Source organism: Staurois parvus, unplaced genomic scaffold (genome assembly GCF_062004578.1).
Source record: "Staurois parvus isolate SC_StPar_1 unplaced genomic scaffold, SC_StPar_1.0 ptg000050l, whole genome shotgun sequence".
Taxonomy (NCBI): Eukaryota; Metazoa; Chordata; class Amphibia; order Anura; family Ranidae; genus Staurois; species Staurois parvus.
In genome coordinates this window covers 3,729,464-3,755,126 of record NW_028317846.1, presented here as the reverse complement: position 1 = coordinate 3,755,126, position 25,663 = coordinate 3,729,464, and the positions used below count along the sequence as shown (strand labels likewise).

General features: G+C 41.8%; 1 protein-coding gene across 8 annotated transcripts in view; it reads right to left on the bottom strand.

Annotated features, from left to right (window-relative positions):
- Positions 1 to 25,663, bottom strand: part of PARP4 (poly(ADP-ribose) polymerase family member 4) — a 346,684-nt gene that overhangs the window by 123,198 nt on the left and 197,823 nt on the right. For 5 of the 8 annotated variants that reach the window (XR_016309539.1, XM_089666213.1, XM_089666217.1 and 2 more), the window contains exons 30-31: positions 25,476 to 25,574; positions 18,887 to 18,964 (exon numbers count right to left, since the gene is read on the bottom strand). Coding sequence is in view for 7 of the 8 variants with exons in the window: in XM_089666213.1 (XP_089522339.1) it covers positions 18,887 to 18,964; positions 25,476 to 25,574 (177 nt within the window). In the remaining variant the exon portion in view is untranslated. The remainder of the gene's footprint in view (positions 1 to 18,886; positions 18,965 to 25,475; positions 25,575 to 25,663) is intronic. The other 3 variants (XM_089666216.1, XM_089666219.1, XM_089666221.1) reach the window with 1 other exon arrangement.

Below are 25,663 nucleotides of genomic sequence, written 5' to 3'. Positions count from 1 at the left end.
ACATTTTTGGCTCTATACACCACCACAATGGATTTGAAATGAAACGTACAAGATGTAATTTAACTGCAGACTGTCAGCTTTAATTTGAGGGTATTTACATCCAAATCAGGTGAACGGTGTAGGAATTACAACAGTTTGCATATGTGCCTCCCACTTTTTAAGGGACCAAAAGTAATGGGACAATTGGCTTCTCAGCTGTTCCATGGCCAGGTGTGCGTTATTCCTTCATTATCCCAATTACAATGAGCAGATAAAAGGTCCAGAGTTAATTTCAAGTGTGCTATTTGCATTTGGAATCTGTTGCTGTCAACTCTCAAGATGAGATCCAAAGTGCTGTCACCATCAGTGAAGCAAGCCATCATTAGGCTGAAAAAACAAAACAAACCCATCAGAGAGATAGCAAAAACATTAGGCGCGGCCAAAACAACTGTTTGGAACATTCTTAAAAAGAAGGAATGCACCAGTGAGCTCAGCAACACCAAAAGACCCGGAAGACCACGGAAAACAACTATGGTGGATGACCGAAGAATTCTTTCCCTGGTGAAAACACCCTTCACAACAGTTGGCCAGATCAAGAACACTCTCCAGGAGGTAGGTGTATCTGTGTCAGTCAACAATCAAGAGAAGACCTCACCAGAGTGAATACAGAGGGTTCACCACAAGATGTAAACCATTGGTGAGCCTCAAAAATAGGAAGGCCAGATTAGAGTTTGCCAAACGACATCTAAAAAAGCCTTCACAGTTCTGGAACAACATCCTATGGACAGATGAGACCAAGATCAACTTGTACCAGAGTGATGGGAAGAGCAGAGTATGGAGAAGGAAAGGAACTGCTCATGATCCTAAGCATACCACCTCATCAGTGAAGCATGGTGGTGGTAGTGTCATGGCGTGGGCATGTATGGCTGCCAATGGAACTGCTTCTCTTGTATTTATTGATGATGTGACTGCTGACAAAAGCAGCCGGATGAATTGTGAAGTGTTTCGGGAATATTATCTACTCATATTCAGCCAAATGCTTCAGAACTCATTGGACACCACTTCACAGTGCAGATGGACAATGACCCAAAGCATACTGCAAAGGCAACCAAAGAGTTTTTTAAGGGAAAGAAGTGGAATGTTCTGCAATGGCCAAGTCAATCACCTGACCTGAATCCGATTGAGCATGCATTTCACTTGCTGAAGACAAAACTGAAGGGAAAATGCCCCAAGAACGAGCAGGAACTGAAGACAGTTGCAGTAGAGGCCTGGCAGAGCATCATCAGGGATGAAACCCAGCGTCTGGTGATGTCTATGCGTTCCAGACTTCAGGCTGTAATTGACTGCAAAGGATTTGCAACCAAGTATTAAAAAGTGAAAGTTTGATTTATGATTATTATTCTGTCCCATTACTTTTGGTCCCTTAAGAAGTGGGAGGCACATATGCAAAGTGTTGTAATTCCAACACTGTTCACCTGATTTGGATGTAAATACCCTCAAATTAAAGCGGACAGTCTGCAGTTAAAGCACATCTTGTTTGTTTCATATCAAATCCATTGTGGTGGTGTATAGAGCCAAAAATGTTAGAATTGTGTCCATGTCCCAATATTTATGGACCTGACTGTATATATATATATATATATATATATATATATATATATGATATGGGTTTCCTCAGTCAAGATAGTGAGACCTTTTCCTAGTCTCTTTTGGATGTTCTAGAACATATATATATATATAAAATATATATGTACAGTGAGGAACAGAAGTATTTGAACACCCTGCGATTTTGCAAGTTCTCCCACTTAGAAATCATGGAGGGGTCTGAAATTCACATTGTAGGTGCATTCCCACTCTGAGAGACAGAATTAAAAAAAAATTCAGGAAATCACATAGTATGATTTTTAAAGAATTTATTTGTCTTGCGTCATATCCAGAGGTTGTCTTTGGGAAACAGACATACGAGTGCTGCCAGCATTGCTGCAGAGGTTGAGGTCAGTGCTCAGACCATACACCGCACACTGCATCAAATTGGTCTGCATGGCTGTTGTCCCAGAAGGAAGCCTCTTCTAAAGATGATGCACAAGAAAGCCTGCAAACATTTTGCTGAAGCAGACTAAGGACATAGATTACTGGAACCATGTCCTGTGGTCTGATGAGACAAAGATAAACCTATTTGGTTCAGATGGTGTCAAGCGTGTGTGGCATTAACCAGGTGAGGAGTACAGAGACAATTGTGTCTTGCCTACAGTCATGCTTCCTGGTGGGAGTGTCATGGTCTGGGGCTGCATTAATGCTGCCGGCACTGGGGAGCTACAGTTCATTGAGGGAACCATGAATGCTAACATGTACTGTGACATACTGAAGCAGAGCATGATCCCCTCCCTTTGGAGACTGGGCCGCAGGGCAGTATTCCAACATAACGACCCCAAACACACATCCAAGATGACCACTGCCTTGCTAAAGAAGCTGAGGGTAAAGGTGATGGACTAGCCAAGATGTCTCCAGACCTAAACCCTATTGAGCATCTGTGGGGCATTCTCAAATGGAAGGTGGAGGAGCGTAAGGTCTCTAACATCCACCAAGCTCCGGTGAACTCCATGCCCAAGAGGGTTAAGGCAGTGCTGGAAAGTATTGGTGGCCACACAAAATATTGACACTTTGGGCCCAATTTGGACATTTTTATTTAGGGGTGTACTCACTTTTCTTGCCAGCGGTTTAGACATTAATGGCTGTGTGTTGAGTTCTTTTGAGAGGACAGCAAATTTACACTGTTATACAAGCTGTGCACTCACTACTTTACATTGTAGAAAAGTGTAATTTCTTCAGTGTTGTCACATGAAAAGATATAATAAAATATTTACAAAACAAAAATGTGAGGGGTGCACTCACTTCTGTGAGATACTGTGTATATATGTATGTGTATATATACAGTCAGGTCCATAAATATTGGGACATCAACACAATTCTAACATTTTTGGCTCTATACACCACCACAATGGATTTGAAATGAAACAAGCAAGATGTGCTTTAACCGCAGACTGTCAGCTTTAATTTGAGGGTATTTACATCCAAATCAGGTGAACGGTGTAGGAATTACAACAGTTTGCATATGTGCCTCCCACTTGTTAAGGGACCAAAAGTAATGGGACAATTGGCTTCTCAGCTGTTCCATGGCCAGGTGTGTGTTATTCCCTTATCATCCCAATTACAATGCGCAGATAAAAGGTCCTGAGTTCATTTCAAGTGTGCTATTTGCATTTGGCATCTGTTGCTGTCAACTCTCAAGATGAGATTCAAAGAGCTGTCACTATCAGTGAAGCAAGCCATCATTAAGCTGAAAAAACAAAACAAACCCATCAGAGAGATAGCAAAAACATTAGGCGTGGCCAAAACAACTGTTTGGAACATTCTTAAAAAGAAGGAACGCACCGTTGAGCTCAGCAACACCAAAAGACCCGGAAGACCACGGAAAACAACTGTGGTGGATGACCGAAGAATTCTTTCCCTGGTGAAGAAAACACCCTTCACAACAGTTGGCCAGATCAAGAACGCTCTCCAGGAGGTAGGTATATGAGTGTCAAAGTCAACAATCAAGAGAAGACTTCACCAGAGTGAATACCGAGGGTTCACCACAAGATGTAAACCATTGGTGAGCCTCAAAAACAGGAAGGCCAGATTAGAGTTTGCCAAACAACATCTAAAAAAGCCTTCACAGTTCTGGAACAACATCCTTTGGACAGATGAGACCAAGATCAGCTTGTACCAGAGTGATGGGAAGACAAGAGTATGGAGAAGGAAAGGAACTGCTCATGATCCTAAGCATACCACCTCATCAGTGAAGCATGATGGTGGTAGTGTCATGGCGTGGGCATGTATGGCTGCCAATGGAACTGGTTCTCTTGTATTTATTGATGATGTGACTGCTGACAAAAGCAGCAGGATGAATTCTGAAGTGTTTCGGGCAATATTATCTGCTCATATTCAGCCAAATGCTTCAGAACTCATTGGACGCCGCTTCACAGTGCAGATGGACAATGACCCAAAGCATACTGCAAAAGCAACTAAAGAGTTTTTTAAGGGAAAGAAGTGGAATGTTATGCAATGGCCAAGTCAATCACCTGACCTGAATCCGATTGAGCATGCATTTCACTTGCTGAAGACAAAACTGAAGGGAAAATGCCCCAAGAACAAGCAGGAACTGAAGACAGTTGCAGTAGAGGCCTGGCAGAGCATCACCAGGGATGAAACCCAGCGTCTGGTGATGTCTATGCATTCCAGACTTCAGGCTGTAATTGACTGCAAAGGATTTGCAACCAAGTATTAAAAAGTGAAAGTTTGATTTATGATTATTATACTATCCCATTACTTTTGGTCCCTTAACAAGTGGGAGGCACATATGCAAACTGTTCTAATTCCTACACCGTTCACCTGATTTGGATGTAAATACCCTCAAATTAAAGCTGACAGTCTGCAGTTAAAGCACATCTTGTTCGTTTCATTTCAAATCCATTGTGGTGGTGTATAGAGCCAAAAATGTTAGAATTGTGTCGATGTCCCAATATTCATGGACCTGACTGTGTATGTGTGTATACACATATATATATATATATATATATACACATATATATATATATATATATATAGTCAAAAATATTGGCACCCCTGCATTTCTGTCAGATAATGCACCACTTTGCCAAGAAAGTTGTTTCAATTATAAATGTTTAGACATTCTCATGTTTATTTCTTTTGTTTGTATTGGTATGACACAAAAAAGTGGAAAAACAAGAAAGCCAAATCTGATACATTGCACCCAAAACCCCAAACATGGACTGGACAAAATTATCAGCACCCTCAATTTAATATTTAGTAGCACACCCCTTGGAAAAAATAACTGAAATCAATCATTCCTTTTCCCAACTGCTGTTTTGAGATCTCTTCACAGGTGCTCTATGGGATTGAGACCTGGACTCAATGCTGCCCAGTTCAATACTCACCAGCACTTTGTCTGAAACCATTTCTGGGTTCTTTTTGATGTGTACTTTGGGTCATTGTCCTGCTGTAATACCCATGGCCTCTGATGGAGACAACTTTCTGACACTGGGCCCAACATTGCACCCCAGAATTCGTTAGTAGTCTTCAGATTTCATAATACCATTCACACAAGACATCCAGTACCTGAAGCAGCAAAGCAACCCTGAAACATCAGTGAATCTCCACCATGTTTGACTGTATTGTTTTCTTTAACCACTTGCCTACCGGGCACCTATACCCCCTTCCTTACCAGGCCAATTTTCAGCTTTCAGCGCTGTAGCACTTTGAATGACAATTGCGTGGTCATGCAAAATTGTACCCATATGAAATTTTTATAATTTTTTTCTCACAAATAGAGCTTTCGTTTGCTGGTATTTACTTGCCTCTGGGTATTTTACTTTTTGCACTATAAACAAAAAAAGAGCAAAAAATTTGAAACAAAAAAGGTTTCTTTGTTTCTATTATACAATTTTGCAAACAGGTAATGTTTCTCCTTCACTGATAGGCAGCACTGATGGGCACTGATAGGCCGCACTGATGGGCACTGATAGGCAGCACTGAAGGGCACTGATAGGCGGCACTGATAGGCAGCACTAATGAGGTGGCATGGATAGGGGGCACTGATAGGTGGAACTGATAATGGGTACTGATAGTCAGCACTGATAGGTGGCACTGCTGGGCACTCACTGGCGGCACTGCTGGGCACTCACTGGCGGCACTGCTGGGCACTCACTGGCGGCACTACTGGGCACTGACTGGCAGCACTGATACGCACAGGTGGGTGGCACTGATGGGCACAGGTGGGTGGAACTGGTGGGTGGCACTGCTGGGCACCGATCATCAGGGCACTTATCATCAGTGCCCTGATGATCGGTGCCGATCCCTGCTCTGACAACTGCCGGTTCTTGGCAGTACCTTCCCCACATTCTGACAGCGTGAGGAAATTGCAGCCGAGAACCAGCAATTGCATTCCCCTGTGATCAGCGTGTCATTGGACATGGCTGATCATGTGGTAAAAAGCCGCTGTGATTGGCCTTTTACCACATCACGTGACGCCCTCCCAGAACTGGCCGGCCACAGTGTAGCCGTCATTCGGCTATCTGCGGTCGGCAACTGGTTAAAGGCCTCATTGCTTTTTCTGAAAATAGTAGAATGATAGGCTTTATCAAAAACTGTAATTTTGTTTAGTCTGTCCACAGCACATTCTCCCAAAAAGATTTTGGTTTGCTCAGGTAAGTTTTGGCAAACTCCAATCTGGCTTTTTTCATGTTTCTGTGCCAGCAGTGGGGTCTTCCTGGGTCTCCTACCATAGCATTCCTTTTCATTCAGATGGCGACGTATAGTGCGAGCTGACACAGTTGTACCCTGCGCCTGAAGGTCAGTTTGAATTTGTCTGGAAGTTGATCAAGGTTCTTTGATTAATTTTTCTCTTTCGTCCAGGTCTAGGGAGATTAACTACAGTGCCATGGGCTGTAAACTTCTTGACAATTTTGCACACAGTGGACACAGGAACATTAAGATCTCTGAAGATGTAACCTTGAGATTGTCCATGCTTTTTCACAATTTTTTTCTCAAATCCTCAGACAATTCTTTGCTGCTCTTTCTTTTCTCCATGCTCCATGTGGCACACACAAAACAGAAAGGTTTATTACATTTTTCAGCATTTTAACTGATTGCCAGTATGATTTCTATATTGTAAGCACTTGTTGATTGATACAGGTGAGTTTAATTACAAATTAGAGCAGCATCACAAACTGAGAATGCAATTATTTCATACAATTTTGAGAAGATGCCAATAACTTTGTCCAGTCCATTTTTGGGGTTTTGCGTGGAACATGTCAGATTTGTTGTGTCATACCAATTCAAGCAAAAGAAATAACAATGAGAACGCCTAAACACTTGTAATTGCAACAATTTTCTGGGTGAAGTGGTGCATTACCTCACAGAAATGCAGGGGTGCTAATATTTTTGGTCATAACTGTATATGTGTGTGTATATATATAAAAATAAAAAAAATAAAAAAAAAAAAAAATATATATATATATATATATATATATATATATATACAAACACACACACACAATATAAAAAGTCTACATACCCCTGTTAACTACTTCCAGTCCAGACACTTTTACCCCCTTCCTGACCAGGGTAATTTTCAGCGCTTTCACACTTTGAATGACAATTGAACGGTCATGCAACACTGTACCCATATGAATTTTTACCATTTTTTTGAGACAGATAAAACTTTATTTTGGGGGTATTTATTCACCGCTGTGATTTTTATTTTTTTTGCTATGTAAATGAAAATGTCCAAAAATTTTGAAAAAAAGTGTTTTTCTTATAAAATTTTGCAAATAAATAATATTTCATCATAAATCTTGGCCAAAATTTATTCCGTTCTCTTTTGAGTAAAAAAAAAAAGCCAAATTAGTTTATAACCAAAAATTATAATTTTTAAACATTTTTTTTACATTTTTATTTTTTTTTTTATATTATTATTTATTTATTTATTTATTTTTTTACATACTTACTATCACCCTAGCAGTACAGTGTCACCATGGTAACACTGTACTACTTTTGGGGGGTGATGAAGATTTTTCTTTTTTTTTTTTTTACACTGATTACTTTTACACCCATATAGGATGTAAAAGCAATCATTTCTCTTTCTCTCTGTCTGCACTCTTGCAGCCATTGAGAACTACTGAGTGAGCTGTGATTGGTCACAGCTTGTCACATGGTACAAGGCTGTTGTGAATAGCCTTATACCATGTGACCTCTGTGATCATTCACAGATTTCACACGTAGTAAGCAATGATGTCAGAAGTGACATCTTGCTTACTACTTTGCATGTGATTACTGATTGGCCAATCAGTGATCACATGATCGGGACCTCGTACAGAGGTCCCGTCTAACAATCGGTGTTTCACTGTGTCCGGAGAACACAGCGGGCACCGGATCGCGGTGCTGCACGCTCCTGAGGAGCATGCACAAGCAGGGTGTGGGGAGGCCATTTATTAACGGCTACCTGACCCTACAGTGCCACCGTCCGGCTGTTTATATACAACGGCCAGTCAGAAAGTGGTTAAAATGTCAGGTTTCTGTGATGTAAAAAAATGAGACAAAGATAAATCATTTCAGAACTTTTTCCACCTTTAATGTAGCCTATAAGCTGTACAACTCAGTTGAACAACAAACTGAAATCTTTTAGGGGGAGGGAAGTAAAAAATAAAAAACTAAAATAAAATGGTTGCATAAGTGTGCACACCCTTAAAGCAGAGTTCCACGCAAAAGGGGACGTTCCGCTTTAAAGACTGGTCCCCCACTCCCCATTAAGGGTTGTCACCTTTGGGGAGCGGGTACCCGAAATTGACAGGTACCCACTCCCACTTCCGCTGCGATCACCTAGGTGATCGGAAGCAGAAGTTGTCCTACTATCCTCCCTTCCTGTAGTCTTTTGGAGCACGTGACAGGTTCCAGAAGACTACAGGGCCATTCAGGAAGCGCAGCGCTACTCACGCATGCGCAGTGGGCACTCGGCTGTGAAGCCACAAGCTGTCACAGCCGGGTGCCCACAATAAAGATGCCGGCACCTGGAACACAGGATGGCCGGTGAAACGAGCGGCAGGGAGGACACCACGGGATCATGGGACAGGTGAGTGGCTGTTTTTTAAACAATTTAACAGGGGTGTGTAGACTTCTTATATCCAATATATATATACAGTTGTGTCCAAAATAATAGCAGTGTGTTGAAAAAAGTGAATAAAGCTCAAAATCCTTCTAATAGCTTTTATTTCCATACACACAAATGCATTGGGAACACTACACATTCTATTCCAAATCAAAACATGAAGAAAAATATATCAAATTTGTGTTGTTCCTCTATAAAAATTGAAGAAAAAGTGAATATTAGACTGTTCAAAAGAATAAAAGTGTTTGTATTCTTCTTTACAAACTCAAACATTCACTATATAAACTGAAAAATGTTTGAAGATTTTGCTTTCCTTTGAATCACTTAATTAATATTTAGTTGTATAAGCACTGTTTCTGAGAACTGCTGTACATCTGTGTTGCATGGAGTCCACCAACTTCTGGCACCTGTGAACAGGTATTCCAGCCCAGGATGAGTGGACTACATTCCACAGTTCTGCTCTATTTCTTGGTTTTGCCTCATTAACTGCATTTTTGATGTCACCCTACAAGTTTTCTATTGGATTAAGATCCGGGGATTGGGCTGGCCACTCCATAACGTCAATCTTGTTGGTCTGGAACCAAGATGTTGCACGTTTACTGGAGTGTTTGGGGTCGTTGTCTTGTTGGAACACCCATTTCAAGGGCATTTCCTCTTCAGCATAAGGCAGAATGACCTCTTCATGTATTCTGATGTATTCAAACTGATCCATGATCCCTGGTATGCGATAAATAGGCCCAACACCGTAGTATGAGAAACATCCCCATATCATGATGCTTGCACAACCATGCTTCACTGTCTTCACAGTGTACTGTGGCTTGAATTCAGTGTTTGGGGATCGTCTGACAAACTGTCTCCGGCCACTAGACCCCAAAAGAACAATCTTATTTTCATCAGTCCACAAAATGTTGCGCCATTTCTCTTTAGGCCAGTCAATGTGCTCTTTGGCAAATTGTAACCACTTCAGCACGTCTTTTTTTCAACAGTGGGACTTTCCGGGGGCTTCTTGCAGATAGCTTGGCTTCACATAGGCATCTTCTAATTGTAACAGCACTCACAGGTAACTTTAGACCTTCTTTGATCTTCCTGGAGCTGATTGTTGGCTGAGTCCTTGCCATTTTGGCTATTCTTCTATCCATTTGAATGGTATTTTTTTGCTTTCTTCCACGTCTTTTAGGTTTTGGTTGCCATTTTAAAGCATTTGCGATCATTTTAGCTGATCATTTTCTGCACTTCTTTATATGTTTTCCCCTCTCCAATCAACTTTTTAATCAAGGTACGCTGTTCTTCTGAACAATGTCTGGAACGACCCATTTTCCTCAGAACTTCAGAGAGAAATGCACTGTAACCTGCATGTACAACATTTGCTGCCTTCCTTCCTTAAATAAGGGCAATGATTGCCACCTGTTTTTCAAAGAATGAATGACCTCACTAATAGAACTCCACACTGCTATTATTTTGAACATGCCCCTTTCAATTAGTGATTCACTTACACAGAATCAGCAGCATGCATGTCATGACTGTTGGGTCTGTTGGATTTCTATTACTCTATTACACCTGCTAGTAAATTATTTGCCATGTAGAAATATTATTTCTACCAAAAACAGTGATTGATCAGGTTAGTGATGTCTGACTACTATTATTTTGAACACAACTGTATATATACATATACATACAGTTGTGCTCAAACGTTTGCAGAAATCGTGAAATTTTGGCACTGGGGGATCAGAATAAAACTGTCAAAAGCCCTGCGTAACAAGGTAATGAAACTTTATAAAGATGGAAAAAGATATAAAAAGGTATACAAAGACTTGAATATGCCAGGCAGTACTGTTCAATCACTTAAGTGAAAAATTTGGGGATCTCGATACCAAGAAAAGTGCAGGTAGAGCCAGAAAGATTTCAGCCACAACTGCCAGAAGAACTGTTTAGGATACAAAGAAACACCCAAAGGTATGCTCAGGAGAAATGCAGGCTGCTCTGGTAAAACACTGTGCGGTTGTTTTTAAGAAGCACAATATGACGATACTGGAACACAAATTAGCTGCATGCTTGAGTTGCCAGAAAGAAGACTTTACTGCACCAATGCCACAAAATGTCTGGTTATAATATGCCAGACAACACCTTGACATGCCTCTTCAGGCTTTTTTTTCCTTTTTAGTTTCATGATGTCTATTCAGTTTTCCTAGGCCATAGAAATCAGTGGAGGCCATCTTTCCTTCATTCATCTCTATACCTTGCCGTCGTCAGCGCTAGATCCGTTCCTGGGTTCAATGATCGTGCAGGTAAGCAAAGGAACTGTCAGGGCAGGAACGCTGGAATGGGCAGGCAGGCCTATGGTACGGTCACGCTGCGACTGACGACAGCCACTACCCACAGACCAGAGTCCCTCAGGGCGCGGAGTCTAAGCCCCAGGCTACCCTTCACCAGGGCCCCTGATGGTGGGGATGGACTTGACGCAGCCTGAGACCAGGTCGCGGCCCCCGAGTGACCCCAGCTGCGATAACGACTGCCGCCAATGGCGTACAGCTGGTGGGAGCTAGATGGGAACACGAGTAGAGTAGTCAGACAAGCCGGGTCAATAACAACGGAGCAGACAGTACTAGACGGTAGGCAAAGAATACTCAGGTCACGGGCCGGGTTCAGCAACGGGAGGTCAGATAAAGGGTTAACGCAGAGAGTAGTCCTGTCCAAGCCGAGTCGGTTACCAGGAGAGCAATGGGAACAACACAAGAGCTTGCAACAGGGCAACATACAGGACACAAGTGCAGAGCACACTTGCAGACAGCAGGTTTAAATGTGCTCAACCACACCCTTCTGAGGAGGAGCCGCAGAAGCCTGAAGGCATAAAGGTTCCCACCATGCTTTGCAGAAAACCAAGATGGATGCCAGCTCATGGAGATGCACAAGCTCTGAAGAAAGGTAGGACCTTGACAGGAACCACTGAAAAATGGTGGGGACACTCCCTCCTGCCACTTCTAAAAGTGATCCAGCGGCAAATCTGCCACTCTGATCACTTTTAAAAGAAAGTCTGGCATACATACTTACCTATAAAATCCATTTCTTGGAGTACATCACTGGACACAGAGCAGGCCACATGACTATGTGGGTTATATGCCACCTATAGGTGAATGTACACTGGCTGACCAATCAAACAAGAAGTCCTCCCCCATATAACCCCTCCTACACAGGAAATACTCAGTTTTTGTAGCAAGCAATGAAAATCCAGAAAGAGAGGAGAGACCTCTGTGTCCCGTGATGTACTCCAAGAAATGGATTTTACAGGTAGATATGTAGAAAAAAATCCAGTTTTCTTTATCATACACCATGGAACACAGAGCAGGCCATAATAATAATCTGGGATGTCCCAAAGCAATAATCTTGAGGGGTGGGTGACATCACAATAACCACTGAGAGCATCAAAAAAAAGGAGCTATTCAGCTGTACTTAAGATACTGTGGCCAAAGGCAGAATCCTCCATGGCTCTGACATCCACCTGGTAAAATCTTGTAGAATGTATGAACTGAAGACCATGTAGCAGCCTTGAAAACCTGAGCATCTAACGCCTGGTGGCGGATAGCCCAAGATGCCCCCACACTCCTAGTAGAGTGTGCTTTCACCTGAAAGGGTGGAACCTTGCTCTTCAAACCATATTCTTGAATGATTAACTGATAAATCCACTTAGAAATAGTATATTTAGATGCTACCTGTCCTCTCCTGGGACCTTCGGGTAAAATAAACAAGGAATCAGTCTTTCTAATCTGCGCCATCATTCTCAAAAAGAACCTTATTGCCTGAACCACATCCAGATCTTTCTTTTGCCAATTGAGGCCTAGGAAATAATGAAGGCAGGACAATGTCCTGATTGAGATGAAAACTAGAAACCACCTTTGGCAAAAAGATGGATGAGGCTGTGACACCATCTTATCTTGATGTAAAACCAAAAATGGTTCCCTACAAGAAAGAGCTGCCAACTCTGATGCCCTTCTTCCAGAGGTGATTGCCACCAAAAACAGAACCATTCAAGTTAACAGAACTAACGGAATCTCCCTTATAGAATGAAATGGTGGTTTCTGTAAAACTGCCAAGACCAAGTCCCAAGGAAACGGGCTGTCTGACTGGAGGAACAGTGTGCATCACTCCTTGTAAAAAGGTATGAACCAAAGAGTGAGAAGCAATCAGTTTTTGGAAGAAAACAGCCAAGGCTGAAACCTGACCCTTAATAGTACCAACAGCCAATTTCTTTTCTACTCCCGATTGGAGAAAAGACAAAATTCTCCTAATCAAATACTTCCGGGGGTTCTACTTTCAACACTCACACCAAGAAATATATGCCTTCCAAGTTCTATAATAAATGTTCCTAGAAACCAGCTTCCTAGCATTCAACTTTGTATGGATAACCGAGTCTGACAGTTCCCTATCTTTCAAAATTTGGGTCTCAACAGCCATGTTGTCAAATTCAGCGACTGTAAAGCTGGGTGCAATATAGGTCTCTGAGACAGCAGGTCTGACTGATCTGGCAGAGGCCATTGATCACCCACTGCTAGCCTGACAATGTCCGCATACCAACACCTCCTGGGCCAGGCTGGTGCTACTAATATCACCGGAATCACCTCGTCTTGAATCCTGTGTAATAGCCACAGGAGTAACTAAATCGGGGGAAAAGCATATATTAGGGAAATCGCCACGGAATCAAATGCCACGGAATCACCAGGGCATCTACTCCCATCGCAAGAGGGTCCTGCGTTATTTACACAAACCTGTCCACCTTGCTATTGGACCTGGATGCCAATAGATCTACATCCAGGTACCCCCAATGCTGGCAGATTGCCAAGAACACCTCGGGATGCAGAGCCCATTCCCCCAGAAACAACCGCCAATGACTGAGGTAGCTCGCCTCCCAATTCTCTATCCCTGGAATGAATACTGCCGACATTACTGGAACATACCCTTCTGTCCAAACCAGAATGCGATCTACCTCCTCCTGAGCCCTCCGGCTCTTGGTATCGCCTTGGTGGTTGATGTATGCCACTGCCGTAACATTGTTGGACTGGACCCTGACTGGCAAACCTTGAAGCATTGTCACCAATATCTCAGGGCAAGCTGCACGGTCCAAAGCTCCAGGATATTGATGGGAAGGATCTTTTCCTGCGGCACCCATGTCCCCTGGGCTGTGGTCCCTTCTACAACAGCCCCGCAACCTGAGAGGCTGGCATCGGTTGTTACCAGCTTCCAAATCACTGGTGGGAAAGATCTTCCCTTTTTCAAATTCTGAGCTTCCAACCACCAATTCAAGCTTTGCAGCACCTGGGGGGACAAAGACATGCGGTAATCCAGCATTGGAATCTTTTTGTTCCATACCAACAGAATATTCCACTGCAAAGGCCTTGAGTGGAACTGTGCATAGGGCACTGGCTCGAATACATCTTCTCCATTAACCTCATGCAGAGATGAATGAAAGGATGCTTCTTGCTCCTCAAACTTCAAACCTGATCTCTCAGCGCGAGGCCCATTCCTGGAGGAAAAAACACCCTTGCCTGGACAGTGTCTAGGACCAACCCCAAATACTCCAGACTCTGTACTGGCTCCAGGGCCAACATCTCGAAGTTGAGCACCCAGACTAAGTGTTCCAGAGTATGAATCGCAAGGGCCACATTTTTTCTCAGGCTTGGACAAAACTGACCCCTGAGCAGTGATCGTCCAGATAGCCCAAAATCGATACTCCCTGAGCAGCCCCAGAACTGGAGCCAGAATCTTTGTAAACACTCGAGGAGCCGTGGCTAGCCCAAATGGTAGTGCCATGAACTGAAAATGTCGAGTTTCTATCGCAAACCGCAGAAACCTTTAATGAGCTGAAAATATTGGCACATGCAGGTATGTGTACTTGATTTCTATGGACGCTAGAAAGTCTCCCTCTTGTAAAGATGTGACTACTGACTGGGCTAGCTCCATCCAAAATGAACGAATCGTTAGGAACCGGTTCAGGTTTCCGCAAAAAACAAGTCTTTACTCCACCCACGAGTGGGGACGCCTCTTTATAATGAAGTGGACTCAGAATCTGACCTGGCAGGCTTCTGCACTCAGGGTTTCTTTTGGCCCTGGCGCTGAAATTTTCCCTTAGATGGAGAGCCCTCTGTAGGGCAAAATGCTTGCCTACTGGAAGAAGCACCAACCACCGAAGTGCCTGGCCCTCTAAAGGTCGTGCGTTTGGACCTTCTCTTGTCTAGGTCCTCCCCAAACAAACATTCTCCATGAAAGGGAAAACCCGCCAACAATCTTTTGCATGGTAGTTCCGCCGCCCAACTGTTTAACCACAAGATCCTGCACATGTGTACCGACAGATCTGCCGAATGGAATCCTTAAGAGCATCAACTGCAAAACACAAGGCCTGTGGTAAATTTGCCAAATCAACAGTCGTATCCACCTTGAAGACAGTTTTAACCACTAGTTTAACATGGCCATTCAGACTGTGGCTGATACCGATAGTAGCAACCGCTGGTTGTGCAGCAGCCCTTGCCAGGGAAAAAGATGCCTTGAGGACCGATTCTAATTTCTTATCTGCTGCATCCTTAAACACCTGGGCATTAGCCACAGGACAAGTTAAATGCTTATTCATGGAAGACACAGCTGCATCTACCCCCAGCATGCCCCACTTTCTAACAAACTTCTCCATGGGATACAGAAGGAAAATCTTTTAGGCGGAACAAAAACTTGGTCTGGGTGCTCCCAGTCAGCATACATAACTTGCTCCAAAACAGGATACTCCAGAAATGCCTGAGTACTTTGAGGCATCTTTAATGAGCCCAAAAAGGAATAAGAGACCTTATATGCCTCTACTGGGGGTAACTTGAAACCTGACTGGACCATATCAGTGAGGGTCTTAACCAATAACTTCTGTGATTGGTTGGCCAGTGTCCATTGACCTATAGGTGGCATATAACCCACATAGTCATTATTATGGCCTTCTCTGTGTCCTGTGATGTACGATAAATTGAAATCTGTACCCGGGTTAAAGGACCTAGCTGCAGTCATAATCCTGGTATTAAACGACAACATAATGACGTGTTTTTCCAGTTAGGAGGTCAGCAAATTGAAGAAGCCAAACAACTATGTGATAATAAATGGCTGCACATGATCACTATCCTTAAAGTGTTACTAAATTCAGGACCCTGCATTCACTATATCTGGTCTCCCACAGTACACAGAACATGAAAATGCAATTATTTTAGTAACTATAAACTGCTAAATACCTTTTCTCATCAGCAGTTCGAGCAGTCTTGTGACTTCTATCAGTGTTCAGCAGAGCACTGGTTAAACCTTGCAGGAGGAGTTTTCTTTCTGCTCTAGGAAAATGCAAAACCCCTGACCTCTGATTGGCCCTGTGCTGATCACATGCAATCTCCCAAGAAAAAGAAAAAAAACCTCTCTAGCAATCCTGACTTCTCTGCTCCTCCTCTTGTTCAAATGTTCACATCTTATCTCCTAATAAGACAGACTGAACATGTGGACATTTGAACAAGAGGAGGAGCAGAGAAGTCATAATCAAACAGTCTTTCTACACAATGTAGAGGATTAACCCCTTAGGTTCCAGAGTGAGTATAACAAGCATGCTTTACTGCATATACAGACTGATTTTACTGTTGTGGGTTTAGTAACACTTTAAATAAAAGACAGATTTTTGGCATGATCAGTTATGTTTTCAATATCAATGCCAAAATATTATGATTTCTGCCAGGGTGTGCAAACTTTTGAGCACAACTATACACACACATATACACAGTATATATATATATATATATATATATATATATATATATATATATATATATATGTTGTGGCATTTGGATGACTGGTGCTGATGTGGCTAATTATTCAAACAGCATGAAAAAAAACACCATTTGGTAAAAATCATAAAGATACAAATACAGATTGATAATGGTCATGTACTGAAAGAACATATATTTGTTTGTTGATGTCAGGCATTATACTTACTTGATCACTGAAAATAAATGTTTATAAAAAAGTGTAAATATTGAAATAATAAAATTACATATGCCATATAAACATATTAAATTTTACAATGAACCATGTTAAGCACAGAATAACTGGAATAAGTTCAGTTTACTGTGGTTATAACAGTTATAAGGTGTTTTCTGATAAAGGTTACTCTACTATCATCTTTGTTTTTTGCACTGTCCTAGGTATTCCAACTACTCCTTGATAGTTTTAAGCAATGTAACCTGTTTTAGCTTCTCTCTGCAGGTATGAGCCACATTCAAACATCAGCCAATCAAAGAAAAACTGTAAATGAAACAGAGGGCACACTGGCAGTTTAAGATCCTTAAAAAATCCTTAATTGGTTAAAATAAATATATTGTACTCACAATATTGATATAAAGACACATTTCTTGCAAGGAGCATCTCATCAACCAATGAGTGCACTCATCCATCCATTAATGCTTCATTCAAAGAACAACCTCTAATAGCCCAGCTAATGCATTTCGAGGCAGCACCTCTTCATCAGAGCCAAACAAAGAAAGACAATAGATGATTATAGACTGCTGGATTGGGCAAAAATGTCATGTCTGTGGGTACTACTTTAGCTTGCTGGCTTCAGACAGCAGTTAATCATGCAGGTTGGAGAACCTGTCCCAATCCTCCTCTGATAAGTGAGCAGTAGCTCCTTAACCAAATTTCCTAATTAATCCAATGCTCGGAAGTGATTTGTCAATGGCTTACCTAAAAGGTATTTTGAGCAACCCTGCATAATTGACAACTCTCTCAGGGGTCCACCCACTATGACTTGTAGAAATAAACATATCTAAACAGTTATATGGGGGGGGCCTGCTCTTGCTTCCATCATGTATACTGAAAGCACTGGAGGGCGTCTTTAATGCTTAAGCTAGGTTCATACTAGTGCAGCTGAAATTTGATCCAATTTTGAGTGTGATTATGTAGTGCGGCTTGGTTTGGATTTGGTTTGCATGTTCTAAAGAGCAGCACAGTGGATAAATGGTTAGCACTTCCGCTTGGCAGTACTAGGGTCATTGGTTCGAATCCCAACCACGGCACCACCTGCCTGGAGTTTGCATGTTCTCCCTGTGCCTGCGTGGGTTTCTTCCGGGTACTCCAGTTTCCTCCCACACTCCAAAGACATGCTGGTAGGTTAATTGGCTCCTGTCTAAATTGGTCCTAGTGTGTGTATGTATGAATGTGAGTTAGGGACCTTAGATTGTACACCCCTTGAGGGTTAGGGACTGAAGTGAATGCACAATATATATATGTAAAGCGCTGCGTAAATTGACGGCGCTATATACAGGTGAAACTCGAAAAATTAGAATATCGTGCAAAAGTTCATTTGAAGTTCATTCAGTAATGCAACTTAAAAGGTGAAACTAATATATGAGATAGACTCATTACATGCAAAGCAAGATAGTTCAAGCCGTGATTTGTCGTAATTGTGATGATTATGGCTTACAGCTCATGAAAACCCCAAATCCACAATCTCAGAAAATTAGAATATTGTGAAAAGGTGCAATATTCTAGGCTCAAAGTGTCCCACTCTAATAAGCTAATTAAGCCATAACACCTGCAAAGGGTTCCTGAGCCTTTAAATGGTCTCTCAGTCTGGTTTAGTAGGAATCACAAACAATCATGTAAAAGACTGCTCACCTGACAGTTGTGCAGAAAACCATCATTGACGCCCTCCATAAGGAGGGAAAGCCTCAAAAGGTAATTGCAAAAGAAGTTGGATGTTCCCAAAGTGCTGTATCAAAGCACATTAATAGAAAGTTATGTGGAAGGGAAATGTGTGGAAGAAAAAGGTGCACAAGCACCAGGGACGACCGCAGCCTGGAGAGGATTGTCAGGAAAAGGCCATTCAAAAGTGTTGGGGACTTTCACAAGGAGTGGACTGAGGCTAGAGTCAGTGCATCAAGAACCACCACACACAGATAGATCCTGGACATGGGCTTCAAATGTCGTATTCCTCTTCTCAAGCCGCTCCTGAACAACAAACAACGTCAGAAGCGTCTTACCTGGGCTAAAGAAAAACAGACCTAGTCTGTTGCTCAGTGGTCCAAAGTCCTCTTTTCTGATGAGAGCAACTCTCAGAGGATATTAAGTAGGGATGGTTCAGATGTAGAAAACAGGTTTCTGCTCAAGTAACCATGTATAACTTACAGCAGCTGGGAACTCTGATTCCTCACTGAGGTATTTCTCCAAGCAACCATCAAACATAAATTCATAAGTATTGCTTTCCTAAAAGCAAAATATGATGTTATTACAGTAAAAATCAATATGCATGACAAGTCACATCAGAACACAAACTAGTGCAAAGAAAAGTAGCACTGTTGCCAACAGCAATTCATTAGATGATTATTGTAGTCTTTTAACCACATTACAAAGAAAAAATTTGGAAGCATCATCATTTTTACTGGTTTTATTTTCATTATCAAGTTGTTAAAGCGGTACTGAACTGAAAAGTGAAAAAAAAACCCTTGTGGACTTCTTTCATAAATGCCTCCTCTTGCCTGTCAGCGGTAATGTGATCTGAGCCACACATGTGTGGCTCAGACCACATTTATGACACCCGTTGTGTGCTGTGGTGACTCCTGTGTGTATGCACAGGAGTGATGTCATCAGAGCTCGGCCATTCAAGCAACCAACATGCTTGACCGGGCAAGGAAGGAAGACCGGGCAAATCAGCAAGGAAGAAGGGGCAGTAACAGCGCATAGCTGGAGGGCTCTATTTGACTGATAAGTCTGCCATAATGTGTTAGTATGCGATGCATATTAGCAAATTATGGCATAACCCTGCAGGGCGACCTTTTATTTTTTTGTGGAGCTTAATATCACTTAAACTGACAAGGAAGTAATTAAAGCTGAAGTTTAGTTAAAAAACATTTCTTTCATTCACTACACAGCTTTAATTAGATGCCTGTAATTAAGTATGTTTTACAATGTGCAGGCTGCTGGATTCTAAAGAAACCACAGCAAGAATGCTCTGTCCTCTCACTGCTACTGAACTCAATTTGAGCTATGGGAGTTAACAACTCTGGGTCTACAGGCTCAGCTTCACTAAAGATGATCCTACAGGGACACACCCTCTTTTCCATTGAGAAAAGTTGTTGCATTGATTACAAAGCCTGCAACAGGATCTGTGAATGGCAGAGAGTCTGGTCAGTCACAGGATTCTCTCCCTCATTTAAATATCATCCTACAAGCCGTGTAATCAAAAAGCCAGCACCAGCAAAGGTTTGAACATTCACCTGGTAAAATTCAGAAAACGTGAACATAAAACCAGATGTGAGCCTTACAAATCAGCCAAACAGATGCTTGATGCGGAAAAGTCCAGAAACTCCCACAGACCCAGCGGAGTAGGCACTAATAGGAATGGGAGGAACCTTAGCCTGTAAAAAATAGACTAACAATGACCTATTGAATCCATCTAGCAATGGTGAAACAAGAAGCAGGAAGCCCTCTGTGAAAGCTTTTGGAAAGGAAAAAGAGAGATGTGATTGAAAAGAGAAAAAACACCTTACCGGGTGAGTTTAACCACGGGAATTTCTTGGATAGGTTCTTAGGGAGGCCTTCGATGAGCCATCAGCACCAGATTGAAATTCCAGGGCATCACAGGAGAGCCTCTAGGAGGAGCTAAATGAGCAACTTGCTGCACAAAGGCCTTCACCAGGGAATGAAAGGCCAAAGGACACTGGATAGCCAAGCTGAAGTCTGTCTCTTGAGGGGACTCAAGGCCAAATGGTAATCTAGACCCAACTAGAAAAAGGTCCGGACACACCCTACAGAGTATCGTCTAGAATGAGACTTTCTCTGCTCATACCATGACCAAGACAATTAAGTCTTCCAGGTATAATAGTAGATTTTGTGAGAAGTGGACTCCTTAGCATTAAGAAGGGTCAGGATAACTGAATCTGATAATCCTCTGTCCCTCAGGACCTGGGCCTCAATAGCCAGGCTATGAAAGCCAGCCCGTGAAGCAGGATGGTAGACCGTACCTTGAGAAAGAGGATCTACATGATCTGGAAGAGGTCAAGGGGAATCTGCCAGGACAGTATTTCTGAGTACCAAACCCTCCTAGGTAAGCCACAAGAATTACCGGAATGCCCTCCAACGCTGTCTCTTTATTGGTGGAAGAAGGGTATTTACATATGTGTGTGATTTTTTTAATACTATTTTCATTCAATATTTGACATTTATAAAGATATTTAGTATTTGCTTAATTTACCTTAGTTGTTTTTGATACACCATGTCTGTCCTGTGAAAACAACTTCTTTTTGACTGGTATTCCAATCAACTTTTTTATTTTGTATTAATACATATGCTGCAGAGACTGCACTGACTTAGTGAGTTGGCCTATTTCTATGGTTTAAACCAAGTTACCTCTTTATTAGCAATAAAAACTGACGGGGCTCTAATCCTCCATTACTCTATCCAAAATGAAAAAGAAAGTTTTACCTTTAGGTACCCTTTAACCACTTAATCACCGTAAGATTTTACCCCCTTCATGACCAGGCCATTTTTTGCTATTCAGAACTACTCTAATTTAACTAGCAATTGTGCAGTCATGCAATACTGTATAAAAATTAAATTGATATAATTTTTTTTGCAGAAAGAGAGCTTTCTTTTGGCGATTTTTGATCACTACTAGGTGTTTTTTATTTTATATTATATAAAGGATAAAAAAAAACAAAAATGTTGAAAAACATCGTTATTTTCTGTTATAAAACATGTCCAATAAAAAATAATAAAATCAAATTTCTTCAAAAATTTAGGCCAAAATGTATTCTGCTGCATGTCGTAGTTAAAAAGAAAATCCTACTAAGTGTATACTTTAATTGGTTTGTGTGTTTTCTCATTTCTTGAGGCCCTTAAAATGCCAGGACAGTACAAATAGAGTGTGCTGCATACAGAGTGCAGGGTTGAGGATGCGCTGCGTACAGAGTGCGGGGTTGAGGATTACGCCACGTACAGAGTGCAGGGTTCAGGAGTGAGTTACATTCAGAGTTCAGGCTTCAGAAGTGCGTTACATTCAAAGTGCAGGGTCCGGGAGTGCGTTATATACAGAGTGTACAGTTCAGGAGTACGTTACATTCAGAGTGCAGGGTTCAGAAGTGCGTTACATTTCAGCTTTGTGTGCTTTGGAATGGCATAAGAAGGCACTCAGGTATTAAGGAGGGCTTAGGCTTGGTTAACACTATGTTGCACAGAAACAATTGCTTACACCTTCTTCGATGTCACATGAAAGGGAGTTGCACAGCTGTTAGTGGACACTATATAGAATAATGAGATTCCCCCTGTCCTCATATTTCTGCCCCTCCCCCCCAGTACAGAGCTTTTCTCTCCTCCCTGTCCAATACAGACCGTTCCTCTCCTCCCTGTCAGTACATAGCGCTTCATTCCCCTACAGAAAGGACTTATAGTAGGAGGTCAGGCTGCCGGCGCTGGCTTCTGGAGATACTGCAGGCACGAGGCTAGAGCTGTGAGCATACTCCGCCTCCATGGCCTGCCCCCTCCTCTGTTGTTTATGCAGGGATTTGAGTGTATCGCCGGGAGAGGATCATTACTGTCACTTATAAAACACAGAAGCTGGGCTTCCATGTTTATAAATGACAGTAGTGAGCAGCAATACAAGGGGCCAGTGCCAGAGATCTGTTACTACTGCATTATGTACTTGAAGTCACCAGCTGTCCGGGCCCCCCTGTCAAAGTGAAAGGTTCGGGCCCCCTACAGGAAGCCCGGAGGTACCCCCTTATCGGTGGCCCTGGTGGTTGGCAAGTCCACCACCAAAGTAAAGTTGGGTAACTCACCAGAGCTCCATGCTGATCAATCTCTAGATCAGCAAAAAACGCTTTTTGCTCTGGGAGCAGATGCAATAAATCAATTTCTCAGGTGTGATGATCAATAGCTACACAATCATCCGTAAGGTAGGTATCCACCACTCAATATAACGGTTCCAGGAGCATTATATCACTCTCTCTTTTTATATCTCTCCACCGAGGTCATGTTTGGGAATGAAAGAAAAAATCATGGTGCAGCCAGTTTTTTTATAAAAGTATCCAACAATTTAATAAAGACTTACACTCACAAAAAGGGCGTCTTCACCGACACCAGTATAACAGCATAAAACATCAAATGGTATAACAGTCTCCTGTTCCCCGCACACTCACTACAGCGCTCGTGACTCAATCCTCTCCACAGATGTCAGCATCCAGCAAGCCAAGCCCTACTAGTTTCGTCATGAATAACGTCTTCAAGGGGCGGTCTGGATGCAGACGTCGGCTCCTCTCTAATATACCACCCGCACTCTGCATTGCTGAGCGGCTTAACCAATCACACTAACAACTCCATGAATATGCATCTCCAATTACAGAATGTTACGGTGAAGCAGCACAATCTCCAAACAAGCTTCCAACCTCGCCTTACACCCTGCAATTCCTTTTTAAAAAACATCCACAAATACAAAAGTTAAGTGATTTTTACTGTGATATTTGGCAAAGCTATTGCTATATCTTTGGACAGGTCTGTTTTGGCTTGTTAGAGAATAGCTATTGTCATTCTATCATGTACTTCAAAGTGTCCCTCTGTCATCTATCTGTCAAACCTTCAAGTTGATGACACCCCTCTCCTTACAGCTCAAGTTCCACACCTGTAAGAATACTTGTCTATTCCTAATCCAATTCTGTGTTGCGAATATTTGAGCCAAAGCTATCTCTAAAAGAATTGTAAAAAAGTAAAACATCCCCACTACATATGACATATGTTCTAATAAGGGACTGGACACTTGTGATATGCAAGCACATTGGATTATGTTTGGACTGATTGGGAGGTTTTTGTGCAGTAAATGATGTATATGCTTGCATATACACAAAAAAGTCTCTAAAATCTTGCGAAATGAGAGGAGAAAATAGATATATTTTACTACATGTAATGGGTTTGATTTACTAAAGGCACATAGACTGAGCACTTTGCGAGTGTAGTTGCTCCAGAGTTTAGTAAATGTGGGGAAGCTCTACTGACTTCCATCATCCAATCACATGCAAACAAAAATGTAGTTATTTTAAACTTTCCTTGCATGTGATTGGGTATTCTTTGTACTTTGAACTTGAAAGTTCACAGTCTATTTACCTTAAAATAGGCAAATCATAATTTTTTTCATTTTGGATAGAGTAGGGGAGGGTTATAACCTGTCAGTTTTTTTTGCCATCTGTGTCCCATTGGAAAAATGTACCTTCACTTCCTGTCCCATAGCCAAAACAGATAGTGAGAGGAAATCCCTACAAATTAAAGGAATGCCTTGGGGCCCCCAGGTCACCAGAACCAATTGGAAGATTTCTCCTCTATTACTTTTCTGGGTTAGACAGTCCAAAATTTGGGATTTTCTTTCGCTTTAAATGATAATGGTAACAGGACAAATAGAGGGCGTGAATCTCCCTAACAGGCTCACAGAAAACAATAAAACCCTACCAGGTGTTCTAATTCATCTCCACTATGTTCAAAACGGAAAAAAAGTTTCTCCTTTAGTTATACTTTAAGTAACTCAACCCCAGTGATTCTGTGTTTTTCCATATTTAGGTTTCTATTCATTACTGTTGAGAGACTGATCCAAAAAGGCAAAGACTACTCCAAATTGGCTATTATATTTTACATTCCTTAAATGCCAAATGCCTGGACCATTATTTATTTAACTCATGGACTTATGTATGTATTTCTTTAGTGAACTGACTTAACGCAGTTTTATGAGGTATTTTCAGCATCACAGGCAACATTTGGGGGAAAATGTGTCAGATCACCTAACTACTGCATTTGATCTGCTTTAGTCCATAGAGCCCATTGTCCTTCAAAAGGTAACCTCTTCAGTTGTTTTTTTTTTTTAGGTGCCAGCTCCACAGACCAGCACTTGAGCCACAGGATCTGATTCATGTCATTAGACAGAAGGCCTACCCTAGACATCTGCTGTAGGGAGTCACCAAGACTGTCCACTACAGAAAGAGAGGAAGAGAGAAGAGATTGCAAGGGTACTTTTTTATTTTATCCAGAGTTCAACAATAATGGGAAGCAGATGTAATTAACATTATTCAAACCACTGCTCATTCATAAAAAATCTTCTGTTACCACCATGCTAAAACCAAGTGCAATTCACTGCTACTGCTAAAGGCTTTAAAGGATAAGTTCACCTTTTATAACTTGTTACATCCATATTCAGGGTGTAACATGTTATGATCAGACCGGCCCCCGCTCCCCCGCTTTGGCAGCCAGCTGTCAAATTTTAAAAAAACATGGCCGTGCGGGACTCAGCCGCGTCACTCATTCACTGTATTCTGTGCCTTAGTGGCTATCAGCTTGTAGTTCTCAATGAACTACCACGGCGCTGTGAAGCGCTGTGGTAGTTCATGGAGTCTTCCTGTTAGTATATCTGCATGCCCGTACATCCCGTATGGGCAAGCAAAGATACTGACAGATCTGCAGGAGACCTGCATGGCATCAATGATTTGCTGATCGCTGGTGCAATGGTTTACAGGCTCCTGCAACAAATGATAAATGCACATTTTTTTTACCTATAAAAAAATTAGCATTTATTATTTTTGTATAAAGGTCAATTATCCTCTAACATGGTGGTAATAATAGAGTGTTTTTTAGGTTTTGAAGAGGTGGCTGACCTTTTTCCACTGCAGCTTTCTAATACTCTTTTGCCTCAACTTTGCTTTATCTGAATATTGCTAACACATTGCTTTTAGTTATTTGCACATACCTTTTCATCTTCATAACCCATGTATGGCAATATATCCACGTCTTCAGCAGATATGATTTCAAGAATGTTTGGTTCAACATTCTCACTTTCCTCAGCACTCTGAAAATTAATACCATATTGTCATGATTAAAATTATGTCCAAAATGATATGCAATAACATCAACACAAACAGTAACAGCAGCAAGTGG